At 47.0% G+C, this 13,736-nt stretch overlaps 1 protein-coding gene across 3 annotated transcripts in view; it reads right to left on the reverse strand.

The window, feature by feature from the left end:
- The window catches only part of TMCO3 (transmembrane and coiled-coil domains 3), a 1,285,122-nt gene that overhangs the window by 274,028 nt on the left and 997,358 nt on the right, over window positions 1-13,736 (reverse strand). For 2 of the 3 annotated variants that reach the window (XM_069637136.1, XM_069637137.1), the window contains exon 11: window positions 12,045-12,124. The exons of the other annotated variant lie outside the window; for it this stretch is intronic. In XM_069637136.1, coding sequence (XP_069493237.1) covers window positions 12,045-12,124 — 80 coding nt within the window. The remainder of the gene's footprint in view (window positions 1-12,044; window positions 12,125-13,736) is intronic. 3 annotated transcript variants of the gene reach the window in all.

The raw sequence follows: 13,736 nt of genomic DNA on the forward strand, positions 1-13,736 counted from the left end.
TTGTATTATTGTCCAGGGATGACAGATTCTCATAACTCATCGTTATTCTGTTAATATCAACAGTAATACTCTTTGAGCAGTAGAATTGTCCGTCCTGACCAGAACAGACCTGTCCCTGATGAAGGGCAAGAACGCCTTGTAGGCCAGGCCCACTGCCCTGAGCTCAAGCAAATTGATATGCAAGGCTTCCTTCCTGGACCATACTCCATGAATCGCATAGCCCTCCAGAGTAGCCCCCAACCCGAGAGGGAGGAGTCAGTCGTTGCCACCAGGGGAGGCTGTGGAAGGGTGAAGGGGCTCCCACTGAGACATTGCCCTCCATCAGCCACCAGCAAAGATCGGGTAGCAGGAGCGGTTGGTACTGCGGTCCTGTCCGACTGAGACCCGTCTCCTCATCCCAATTGGCCGCCAAGTGGAGCTGGAGGCGCCTCATCTTGAGGCGAGCCTGCTGTACAGGGAGCACGCAGGAGGCTCGCCTTATCTTGAGGTGAGCTGCTGTAAAGTGAGCATGCAGGAGGCCATCAGGCCCAGAATGTGCTGGAACCACCGTGCCAAGGAGGGACATAAGCCTTTCAGGCGTGGGGAGCACCTGCTGCACGGTAGTGTTCCAACACACCCTTCGAAAGACCAGTTCCAGAGACGGGCATAACTGCCATTTGATGGTTTAGAATAGAGGGAAGCCAGCAGCCACCACCGAAAAATGCAGCTGAAGATGGGAGGCCAGGAGGATTGGCTCCCCGTCCGTCAGCCTACACCTGCTGTTCAACTTGTTTTTCATACGGACGCTGGCCCTGGGCTTCTCCCAGACCGTTCTGGACACCTGTAGGACATCCTTCTGGAGAGGGATGCCAGACCGGATCGTGGTGCGCTTGCCCACAACTTCCGGTAGCTCTCCTGACTGCTGAGGGGCTTGCTCAGGGAGAGTGACCCCCAAGAACTCTGCAAGGCCCTGAAGGCGGTAATGAAAGGTCTTAACAGATATCATCGCCCTGAGCGTCGTCATCAGCGCCCCCCCCACCCACCCTTTTTACAGTCACAGGGGAGTCCAGCCCTGGGACACAGGTGCCAGCGGGGTCTACCATAGGTTCCGAGTCAAAGATGAGTCCAACGGCTGCTGAGGGGGAGGTGTTGCAGTACAGGAGGTGGTGGAGGGGTCTGAGCAACCGATAAGTCGTGGACCGGGGGTAGGACAGGCACGGGCACCGGTAGTCCAGGAAGAACAGGTGGAGGGCCCAGAGAAGGAGGCCAGGGAGGTACCACCTGCAGAATCACCTCCTTTACTATGTCCTTGAGGAGCACCGAACTTCTGAGGGCAAAGCATGAGAAGGAGGAAGCGCTCAAAGAAGCTGTCACAATTCTTCTTGTAACTTCTGCAGCCTCTTTTAAATACAGATTGTCAGGTTGCTTCTTCTTAGGGTTTGCTCTTCTGCAAAGGCTACCGTATGAGCAGGCTCCCTTGGCCCATAGTTGACTTCTGCTTCTACTACATTCAACTGATACAGTTCTGACAAAAATATTGACAACCACAGTTCTACTGATGCGACTTAGAATTGTAGGCAACTTCAAAAAGACTCTTCGACCTCCACAGGTTGGCAAGGCACTCTTCTCTCTTGTATGGCAAGAAAGGGCAGCCTCTTTGCCTTGCCTTTCTATCTTGCAGCTACCACAAAATCTGTAGTAAGCTTCCAGACTATTTATTCTCAACTTGAACAGTCCCAGCTATACAGATTGTAAATGAGTTGTTTTTTTTTAACTAGTACCAAGCTCCCTTCCCTAGCTTCATATACACTTTTTCCTCCAGTTGTTACCCAGAAGCTCTAGTGCCACTCTTGCAACCTGGGATAACCTTGTCACCCTTGTATCAGAGAGCGCTGGGGTTACAACAGCTTCAACGACTCTAGAACAATGGTGTTTAGTTCTTAAATGAGTTGTTTTCACTTCAACACGGTTTGGTCTACTGGCTTGGGTAATACTTGTCATTTGTTCCACTTCAGCCACGTCTACAACTTTTACATCCTTTTTCGTATGTTATAAGAAGCAGGTTTCTTAATAGAAACAAAATTAGACACATGCAATTTCATTTTGATCATGAACCACCACTTTAAAAGTTGTGCATTCCCTCCTTTCAGTCCGCGTTATGCTTCCTAGGTAATGGGGAAACACTATTTCATGTGCGACCTTTTGAGATGTTAAAATGTGCTTGTAACATTTTGGAAAATGTCAAGTTCTGCTTCATGAAGTTTACCAGCAATGTTCTCTTTAATAGGAGCCATGCGACCGCTCAGCACCAAATTACATCTAACAATTGGGAAAAGTGATGCTTTCTCTATACGAGGGTACTTCAGCTTTGTTAATATAAGCGTGTGTTACAATTCCCTTATTAGAAGGACTTCCCACTTCTGCAAACAACTTTTACTTGCTATTGTGTGAAGGCAAGGATAAATTAAGCTGACTACAGTTACCGTCAAGGTATTCCTGATGATTTGGAGTACGGAGCCTTTACCAACTTCTCAATCACAGCGGCTGCGGGCTGTTTCTGCTTCTTGGCTTGATTTCTTTCTGCTGCTACTGCTACAGGCATGCTTGGGACCCACACCCCTCTGCTGCACGGGTGTCACCAGTGCAGACTCATTAATGGAGAGACTTCTACTCTCCAGCTTCTCTCGGCTTCCTTCTGCACACAGGCCTTGGGTGGATGCACAACTTCAGCTGTGTATTCACAGCAATTAGGCGCACCTGGACAGACTGCCTGTTTTTCCTAGTCTCTTCCAATGCTGCCACAGCCAAAAAAGGGTTTGTGAGCACAGAACCAACTCAGAGCCTGCAGGTAAAATCTGCCCTTCTTCTGCTATTGTATCACTTCTGGGGGTCACACTTCCTTGTGAAGTGCCATCCTTTTGCTGTACTTCTTTTGCTGACCTTCCAGCTCTTGCTCCAGCTTCATTCTACTGCTCCTCCCTGCTGCAGCCTTTTATGCCCCTCAGGTTGGTTAATTGGCTTCAGGTACAGATCGTTAGGACTAATTGCCTGACCTTGACAAAAGCTTTTAGGCCTGCCTGCCTATCCTTGGCTCCTGCAGGCTTCCTCAGCCCTCCTCTACTTCACTGCCCCTGAGGGATTCTGGGACATGCAGTCCACTGTAGAGAAATGTGTTTTTTCTACTTCATTAAATTGCCAAAGAACCAACAGAAGGGTGGGGTTACAGGGAAAGGTAAGAAGGGGTCCCTCCCAGTCTTCCTGGTCTGATCCCCCACCCCCTCCATGTGATCCACCCCCAGTGTACCACCCCCAGGGTCGGGATCAGAGAGCGCCTGCCTTCCCCTGGCCACTTGAGAAGGGTCCCAGAACAGGTTCCTCTGGGGAATCTCGTCGGATTCTCCACAAGGCCAAGATTACACTTATCCCAAAACCTGAGAAGGACCACACAAAATGTAGCTCATAGAGGCCCACAGTCTTGAATAATGCAGATGCAAACATATATACGAACGTTCTTGCCAACAGACTGGAGAGGTACCTCCCGGCCTTGATCCAGTCAGGGTTTATACAGGGGTGACACATTTTTGACAATATCACACGCATAGCCCACTTGGTGGAAAAGGAGCACAAAACTTCAACCATGGCAGTCCTACTCTCCCTCGACGCTGAGAAAGAATTTGTCCGGGTAGAGTGGTCTTTTTAGTTCAAGGCAATTATCAAAATGGGTCTGGGAGGCCATTTTACTAAGATGGTCTGAGCCAACTTCAACTCCCCCACTGCATGTCTTCTCATTAATGGCTACCTCTCAGAGGCATTTCCCTTAAGTAGAGGCACTAAACTAAACAGTGATGTCCTCTTTCACCCCTACTATACGCACTATCTGGGGCCGCTGCTCAAGACCTTCCATGACTCTGACGCGATTAGAGGGATCCAGATTGGGGGAAAGCAACACACAGTGGTGGCGTATGCGGACGACATGCTGCTTACACTAGCAGACCCTAGGTTATCACTGGGGGCAGTGTAGGAGTCTTGTCGGCATTCCGGGCAGTCTCGGGTCTAAAAACCAAGCTAGCAAAAATCGGAGCTGCTTAACCGGACGGTGCGAGGGCAGGAAGCCACAGCTTTGAAGGCATCCACACCCTTTAACCGAAGCCCCAAAAGGATCAAACATTGTTTTGTTTTATTTTGCGACCCTCGAGTGTTGGTATGCGGGCAACTACCTGCTGGCATCTATAAAAAAATGAACTCGCTCAAGGTATTTAGAGCAGTAAAGAGGGTTACCCTCCACCGGCTTCTTTACCTGTTCCAGGCCCTCCCTGTGGCTGTCCCTCAGAGTTTCTTTAGAGAACTGTGCAAACTAACAGGCCACTTCATCTGGGAGGGCAAGAGATCCAGGATTGGCTTAACCCACTTAAAAGCCCCACATAGAGAGGGCGGCATGGCACTCCCACATTTCCAATTAGACTTTGAGGCGGTGCAAATCCTGATAATAAGGGAATGGTCAGCGAGTCGTGATGTGACGGTGTAGGTGGGAAGGGACGGGGCAGTGGTCAAACACGACCTAAAGGATGTTCTCTGGTTGCTGCATGCGGACAGGCCCCAGCATATGTACGTGAGCGCAATAACAAAATTACTAGCCAATACCTGGGACAGACTGGTTAGCAAATATCCTTCCCGTCCTCCTTTACGCACCTGCAGAAGAGAGAGAGAGAGAGAGAGATCTACCACTCTTTGCCTGGAGAAGCATCTGACCCTCAGAGAGTTGGAGGTAGCTGAGTGAAGGGCGCGAGAAGGAAGGTATTTTGGAAGAGTTGGATGTAGTGCGGGCCCCAGGCCCATAAAGCCTTATGGACTATGCAGAGGGTCTTGAACTTGATCCTTGCAGCCAACGGGAGCTAGTAGAGATATTTCAGGGCTGGAGAGATACGGCCCCTGGGCTGGAGGTCAAGGATAAGTCTTGCAGTCCTGTTCTGTATTTGTTGCAGAGGGCAGAGAGTAGAGGAAGGCAGATTGAGAAAGAGGCTGAAGTAGTTCAACATAGAGAGAACAAGGGCTCTGGAGACAGTGAGCTTCTGGGGGAAAGTGAGAAAAGGAAGAATACCTCTGAGGAGGTGCAGCTGGAATAAGGTCTTCTTGGCAAGGTCCTTGATGTGAGGAGAGAAGGAGAGAATGGAGTCAAAGATGACACCAAGGTTTTTTGCCTCACAAGAAGGCGAAGGAAGGGAGCCCAAGGAGGGCGGCCAAAGTAAGAGAGGGAAAGTGCAAGCAGAGATCCCAATGAGAAGGATCTCCGTCTCACTGGCATTAAGGCAGAGATTGTTGGAAGCGTAACAATCCTGTATCGCGGAAAGACAGTCAGGAATGAGCGAGAGATGAGAGGAGGCCGAGGGGAGCCTTAAAGAGAGCTTAGTGTCATCTGCTTAACACTGAAAGTTAGAGGAGAAGGAAGAGATCAGGCGGGCCAAAGGGGCCAAGTATACATTGAAGAGCCAGGGTGAGAGGATAGAGCCCTGGGGAACACCATACGTGGAGAGACAGTTGGTGGAGAGAAAATATCCAATTTGGACCAGGGAGGGTTGGCCCAGGAGGAAGGTGGTCAACCACTCCAGGGCCTGATCTGTGATGCCCAGGTTCTCATGGAGTCGACTGATCAGTATGGCGCAATTTACCTTGTCAAAAGCAGAGGAAAGGTCAAGGAGGATGAGGACAGAAGGAAGGCTGGAGTCAAAATTAGAGAGCAGATCTTCACGGGTGCAGATTCTGTGCCTCTGGCTGCTCTGAAGCCAGACAGAAGGCCATGGACACAACCAACAGAATCAGTGTGGAGAGTAAGCTGGGAGATGGCCAGCTTTTCTAGGAATTTTCCCAGGAAAGGAGTGATAGAGAGCGGGTGATAGTTTGCCAGACAGGTAGGGTCGGCAGAAGGCTTTTTAAGGAGGTGTTGCACAAGGGAGTGCTAGAGGGGATAGTGGAAAGATCCAGTGGCGAAGGAGTGATTGCAGAAATCGGCCTTGCTGGTTCTGGAGGAACAGGGAGCACTTGTTTGGATGACACTTTCATAAATCGGACTTGTCTAGAAACCTTATCAGGTGTTGTCAGAAAGAAAGAGGAGAAAGGAGGAGGAGGAGGAGAGGGAGAGAGGCCGGGGGGGGGCGCGAGAGAGGGAGAGAAAGAGGAGAGTGAGGACAGGATGTCCTGAGTTTTAGTGGTGAAGTGAGAAGCCTGAGCTGTACAGAGGACCTGGGAGGGAACAGGAGAGGTGGAGACTGCGGAAGGATTGGCCAGCACCTTGCAGATTTTAAAGAGTTTGGCCGTGTTGTTAGAGGCCGCAGAGACGCAAGCGTGGATGTGGGCTCTCTTCTTGGACAGGACAGTCTCTGTATTGCCTTTGGAGCCGGCCGGCCAGCCAGTTAATCAGGGGATGTGCCTGAAGCCCTCCACTTCCTCTCAGCCACCCTGCACTTGTGTTTCAGTGCAGTGATGTCAGAGTCCTACCAAGAGCTGCACTTCGAGGTAGGCTTCAGATGGATTCTTATGACGGGAGCAAGGATGTCCAGAGTGTGGGAGATAGAAATTTGCAGGTTAGAGAGGTCTGTGTCAGAGTGTGAGTCAGCCGCAGGAGGAGGAGGAGGAGGAGGAGGAGGAGGAGAGAAAGTAGAGGCAAAGGCATCCACTGACAAATGCTACTTGGGCCGAATGATCGAGAAGTTAAGGGGCAGTGCTGGGGTGGGCTTTGAGCCCAGAGGAGGGATTAGAAGCATCCAGGTGGATGTTGAGGTTTCAGAGGAGGAGAAGTTGAGAGATAGAGGAAATGAGAGAAGAGAGATAAGCCCATTCTGAGAGGACATCCTGGCCAGGTGCCCTGTAGATGGTGGCCACAGTCAGAGAGAGTCCAGGGGAAATAGAGAGCCTGCAGACAAGGCATTCAGAGGAGGAGTAGGCCTGAGTAGGAATGATGTAAATATCAGAGTTACTACACCTCCGGGTCGGTAGGTTCTGGGCTCGGAGAGGATCTTGTAGCCATCAGGGAGGAGAGTGTCAAAACGTGCGACAGCTGGCCGTGGACCATGTTTCGGTGAGAGCGAGGACATCCAGGTCAAGTTCTTCAAGGAGGTGGAAGATGTCAGGAGTGTTTGTCCGCAGAGCAAGAGTTTAGAGTAGTGACGTGGCGCAGGTTGCCACATTTGAAAGACTTCTGGGTGGGGTACAGGGTTAAGGTACACCCAGCAGAGGTGGTAGAGGGGCCATAGAGTGGGCAGAGGTGGTAGCAGGAGGTAAAGTACACAGAGAGGAAGAGGAAGGTGCCAGAAAGGTGGCAGAAGAAGGAGGGGGTAGCAAAGGAGTCAGAGAGGTGCTAGTAGGTGTAGCGGGAGAAGTAAGGAAGTTGATAAGAGGTGGGAGACAGCCATCGAAAAGGAGGAGATTGGGCTCAGGGCCCTGGACCAAGACAGTGTCATTCAGATAGACATTAGTGATGGTCTTGGAGGAGTGGAAGGAGCCCAGGAGGACCTCCCACCGAGTGCCACCATTGATGGACAAGGAAGAGATAGGAGAGAGCACCAAGACCATATGAGGGGTCCATAAGTCTGGAGAGGGAACGATAAAGAGGACGTCGGTTAGGGTCAGTCTGGAGGAGGCGCTGATGTGGGTATCAGCGATAGGGTGGGCAGGGTTGGAGACCATGATATCCCTTTTGAACTTTTTCCTATTAAAGTCAGTGAGAGGGATAGGATAGGAGATAGAGTTGCAGTTTAAGAAGATGGGAGAGATTGAGAGCACCGTAGAGGGTGTAAGGAGGCAAGAAGGGAGCGTGAGGGAGGAAAGAAGCACAGCCCAAGCAGAGCACCAAAGGGGACAATAGAGGGGAAGGTTCACACAGAATGAGGCACACAGGAGGCAACAAGCAACCACTCACAGGGGAACGCAGGAGCAGTGCGGACGGAAGACAGGGAGGGGGGAGCAATGTAAAAACACCAAGGTTCGACTTTCCTGAAAAAGAGGGAAAATTCCTAGTTTCAACACAAACAGCAGTGTAAAAAAAAAAGAAGGAAAAGTTAACTTTTTTTTTTTTTAATTATGATATTGGTAACCAAAGCAACCTTACACATAGAAACACATCTATCCAAAAGTACATAATAAAACAAGAAATAGACAATTCTCAATGTATAAAAACAGAAATACAAAGTAAAAATTGATGCAACGATAAAATAAGCGATACATTATGGCTCCACATTAACCGAGACCAAAAAAGATCAATAGATAAATCATATTCCCTTGGAGCATTTTGTTTAAAACATCTTTCTCTATCTTCCTCTAAGTACGGACAAGAAGTAATCCAATGTTTAAGGGTTTCCTGGTTGATCATACTGTCAAAAAAACTCCAGTGGATGTTATGGAGTAGAGACTGTTGCCCTTTCCAATGGAGGATACGTTCTTTAGAGTGGAACTCGTTTAGGTGAAAACGTAGACGGACCTCGCAAACTATCACAGGGCAACCTCTGCAGGTAATGGGGAATACATTCAATTTTGTGTATACATTTTGCATTTTCAGTATATGTTGTGTACAAATGAATAGCATTAACTGTTTCCACCCAGTCTAATTTGTACAATTTGGCCTTTACATAACCGGGTTGATGAACTAGTTCCTCTTCCATTCCACCAATATGCATCGGAGAATCCTGCATTCTTTTAGTAAAGAGATTAACGGATGGGACTGTGGCTTCTTTAGTTATGCTGGACAGATCCATGTAGAGGCTGGTAGACGGTGGACAAAGGATCTTAGAACAGGTAGCCAGCATACGCCAGGTATCGCGGGCCTTAAGCGAGGTGAGGCAAAGTTCATGCCTAATAATATAGTTAGATATAATGTTCCATATTAGCCAGATAGAAATGTTGAAATGGCAACACAGAAAATGTGCACACATTTCTGTATAGACATTGAATTTGGGAGGTCAGGGGGGCAGGCCTGCCCTGTAGGCTTTATTTCCAGATAACACCAGAGGACAGATTGCTCAGATTGTAGCCCAAGTACCTAAGCGAGTCCACATGTTCCAGTCTCTTACTGCCAAGATACCAAGAACAGTGTTTAATTATCTTCAGACCCTTGGCAGAGAAGACATTTAGATTTAGCAGAGGCATAGCCACCCTAATTGTCGCAGTAGTTGTGACCGTGGAAACAACGGTCATCGTCGCTTTTGCTGACAAAGTAATAGTGGTCGTAGTCGACGAGGTGGTTGTAGACAATGTTGCGACAGTGTCATGGCCATTGACGAAGGGGCCGACAATGAGGTAGGTGTCTTTGACGACGAAGCAGTCGTCATTGAGGTAGTGGTCCTGGTAGAGGATAGTGTCGGTGACGGGATCTTTATCGCAATGGACGAAGACGATGAAGTTGTCGACTGGTCTCCAGCAGGCCTCACCTTCGAGGATTTGTCCTTGGAAGAGGATTTATGTTTGGAGGGCGTCAGGGGCATCCTTGCCAAAGGCACCCCCACCAACAGCCAGGCTCACCGTAGATGGTGACGGGGAGTAGGCCCTTTCCAAACCAGATCCCGCAGCAGTTGCGACCTTTGTGGGATCAGCTCTGTGGTGCTTCGCCTTCTTTTAGATCCCCCTGGGAAGAGGCATCCTCAAAGGAAGCATGCACATAGAACTCGCTGGAACTTGAGAAGGCATGACTGTGCTTGGGGCCCAAGCCAGAGGTCTTCTCCAACCTGCAACAGCGATCCTGCTTCGTCCTCACCGGTAACCCACGGAAAATCTCACATCCATCTTCATTGTGGTACGGGTGCAGACAATACAGGCACTTGAGGTGCAGATCCACAACGAAACATTCTTCAGGGTACATTTCTCGCAGACAATGGAACTCGATTTTCATAGAGAACCGAGCCCTGCTGCGGTAGCCAACGATGAAAGGATCTAAGGAAAACTATTAAAACAAAAAAATTCTGGAGATGGCACCAGGAGTGGTGCTTAGGCAGACTGTCATTGGATGGGACAGTATGACCTAAAGGGCAGTGGTTGGTTATAGAGGAATCAAGCAGTTTTCAGGTTAAAGCGAAACAGCTTTCTTTTTTACCGAGGATTCCCAGCCTGACGACGGGGAATACTCATGAGCATGTGAATCCATGCCAGACCACCTACTGGAGTATGGACGTATAGCATCCTGAAGAGACCAGCGAGAGAAGCACCGAGTGGTGGCATAACCACGGGGACCCCGTGGTGGACCAGGAGTCCAAATAACAACCACAAGACTATTTCCATACGGCAAGTTCGGGAAGAGTGGAAACCCAAAGTACCAAACCGCCTGTCAGAAAGAAGCAATGAGAGACCAATCAAGATTGGCGAGACACCAGTAACGGAGGAAAGGAAGGAGATCCCGAGAATGGGAGGTACCCAGTGACGGTAACCCTCGCCACGTAAGGTAGCAGTGATAACAGCAGATTGTAAACCATTACTGGAACTTTTCTACTCGTCCCAGTCACAAAAGTAAACAAATAATAAGAGTGAATGAAAGTTATTATTAGATTGCTCATACTCGTCCAAGTCATGAGAGCAAAGCCATAAGAAGAGGGAATACAAATCATTACTGGAATGTTCCTACTCATCAGAGTCACAAGGATAAAGATATAAGCAGAGTGGATGGAAATCATTATTGGGTTCTCCTACTTATCGGTGTCACGAGAATAAATATATCTTAAGAGTAAATGAGACTATTCAATACAGTCAAGAAAGAGAAAACACAACACAAGTAGCAAAAGGAAGTCTGAAAGACAAGTATACTGGAAAGTAGCTAACAGAGTTATCAGTTAGACCAAGAAGGTCCAAAAGGCAGACAATAGCCAATCATACAAGAGAAATGTTAGGAAGGTGCTACAGAAACTTGAGAATGGAAGTTTCAAGGATATTCCTGAGGGGAACAGTAACTGTTAGCGAAGTAGCCAAGGGAAAGAGAGAAGGATCAATCATTATAAGGAAAAGAAGCACATACTATATGAACTGATAAGAGGGACTACAAGAGATTATCTGAAGATCGCTTATTGAAGAGTGATTGAAAGTCAAGTCAGAAAACCTCATGAGAAGGCAAGCCTTCTTTTAAGTTGTTAGAACTAGTGGTAGGGTTAGAGTTTGACAGTTCTTCATTTATAGACATTCACTGACACGCACCTTGCTACTTTTGTTAGGTAGGGAAGCCTTGTAAAATAGGAAGAGACAGGCCTTACCTTATTCTTTAATAAAATAATGAGTGGAATGTCTAATCAGAGTCTGTGTCCTCCTCCTGACCTAATACACAAGGATGCACATTAAAGGTTTATCTGAGATTGTTTATTGTAGGACACAGATGGGCTTGTTCTCCGTCGCAGTTAGGAATAATTTTCGACACAGTTGGGTTTAGAATGGAACATACAACTTGGCACACCTCACAGAGGAGGGTTATTCTCTAGTATTGAAATTAGGACTATTCTTTAACACATGTTGTTCATTATCTGGGATAGGTGGGTTTGCATTCTGGACATCTTATATGAAACAATGATGCCCAAACTCTACAGTAATTTAATACACAATCTCCATGGTCCTAATTAGCCCATGAATAGAATATTGGATCTTTGGACTTTATAAATGTGTTTTCAAAGGATTCTTCTGCAGGCAACTAACTAGATGCACAAGGCAAAATATCTGTCCCATTACAAATGCATATTAAACTCACATTTTCCTTTGTATTAGATCTTATTTGCATCTTTTAACCTTTTCAGAGCCCTTATGGTGCATATATACACCCTAATGTGAGGTGGTGTATATGGGTGAATCCATCAGCAAATCCTATTTTTAGGCCTCTGCCATCATCGGGTGGGGGAGGACAGGGTGCGGGCGTACTTAAATAGTTTATAATGCAATATTGTATATTTTCTAGCATGGGGCTAGAGTGAGACACACAAAATAAGTATAGCATCAATACACATTTTTAGAAAAACATTAAAATAAACAGTGGTGATATTTAGTAAAAATTGCATACAATTTGTTTTCTGAAACACTTATTTTAAACATATAAAGTGTGAAAAAATAAATACCTTCATTATAACCACTGACAATGTCAGGAACAATAAGACTGTAAGCTCATATATCACAAAGGTTGGAAACACATGAAGCCCTAAGGACACAAAAAAAGTATTTTATTGCAAATATAAAACCAAACATTTGAGGCTATACATGTTTCCAAGTCAGCAGCCATGTATTTCTGTAAAACATAAGCTAAACACAATTGTACATATCGTGCAAAGTCTGGACCTTTGTGAGATAAACAAGTGTGTTAATGAGTGGTAAAGGGTGTTTCTGTCTGTTAGTGTTACGTTAAGCATTTTTTATGAAGCGCACCTTTGCCGACAAGGGCATCATCGTGCTGACAGAAAACTGGAGAGAAAAAAGCAGCAGAATCTAAAATAAAGCTTTAGAGCGCGATGAAATGCGAGATGGTCCTGAGTGGCACGGAGAGCAAGAAGAATAGAATTCCAGAGCTGAGCGGCCACAACCGAAAAGGCGTGGACCCCAGTCCTAGAACGTTGAAAACATGGAACCGGAATACAGAGTGAGGAGGCAGAGCGCAAGGGGCGAGAGGAAAGATAGGGACACAACTTAACTTTCAAGTACTCAGGGCCAGTGCGATAAAAGGTGCGGTGCACAATACATAGTGCTTTGAATTAAACGTGCTTTGAAACAGGCAGCCAATGAAAAGAACAAGAATGGTAGAAACAAAAACCGAAAGGGTGCACCAGTGGCAGCTCTAGCTGCAGTGTTCTGTTGGATTTTAAGGCGGTGTAAAAGATATACAGGTTGAGCCAAATACAAAGAATTACCATAATGAAGAGTCCCAGAAACAATAGAACAGAAACAATAGAAGATATCACCAAATTCTCAGGCAAAAAAGTACATTACGCAAAATGGTTAGCTTAAAATAAACCAACTGACAAACGGAGCTCACCTTTAATTTGTAGGTAGGTGTTTGCATCCGAATGAGACTTTGACAAGTACAGTTGCAGACTTTCATCCGGCATCTGTCAGGGAGTAACTTTAATCTTCTTCCCAATGATGTTGAGCCATTGCAGATGACAATTTACACAAAGAAACTAATCTACAGAGAGATGCCTCTGAGATTTGAAAGCAATTAAGTCATTTACGAGCTGTTGGGGGCCTTCGGGAAATTGTGATAGAAACACTTAAGGTCATTTTTCAGCCTTGTGCACCAAAGAGCATAAATGGCAGAAAATTAACTTCTTGTGTGTGAAATAAATGGCGCATTCAGGAAAAAGGTCATCTACACTGATAAATTCTACGGATACAGCACCTGCAAAGGGTGGGCGGGTCCAACAATACTTGAAGGACGTCATTTTTTTCCTCCACAAAGATTCATGGGGATAGACATCTTGGCAGACCAAGTTATTTGTGGAGCACTGAGCATGGCTACATTAGCTATTCTGCCATATGAATTTCAGCATGCCTGCCTTACGGTTTCTGCATAAAAGGACACAAGGATGTTGTGTGTCTTTTTCCCTGCCTAAGGTTGGTGAGCCTGTGGATGTACTGGGCCTGTGGTTGTAGACTACTAGCAGCATACGCAAAGGATAATTTGGCCACTGATTATGATTTGAGATCAGGCAACCAAAGACCCACCATATTCAATGTCTCCTTAAGTGTGCCCCAGCCTTCCTGCACTTTCTGTGACTCCCAAATAAGCTTCCATCAAGTAGAACAGGTGCATTGGTTCA

The sequence above is a fragment of the Ambystoma mexicanum genome, chromosome 7p, assembly GCF_040938575.1.
Source record: "Ambystoma mexicanum isolate Mex_15411 chromosome 7p, UKY_AmexF1_1, whole genome shotgun sequence".
Classification (NCBI taxonomy): domain Eukaryota; kingdom Metazoa; phylum Chordata; class Amphibia; order Caudata; family Ambystomatidae; genus Ambystoma; species Ambystoma mexicanum.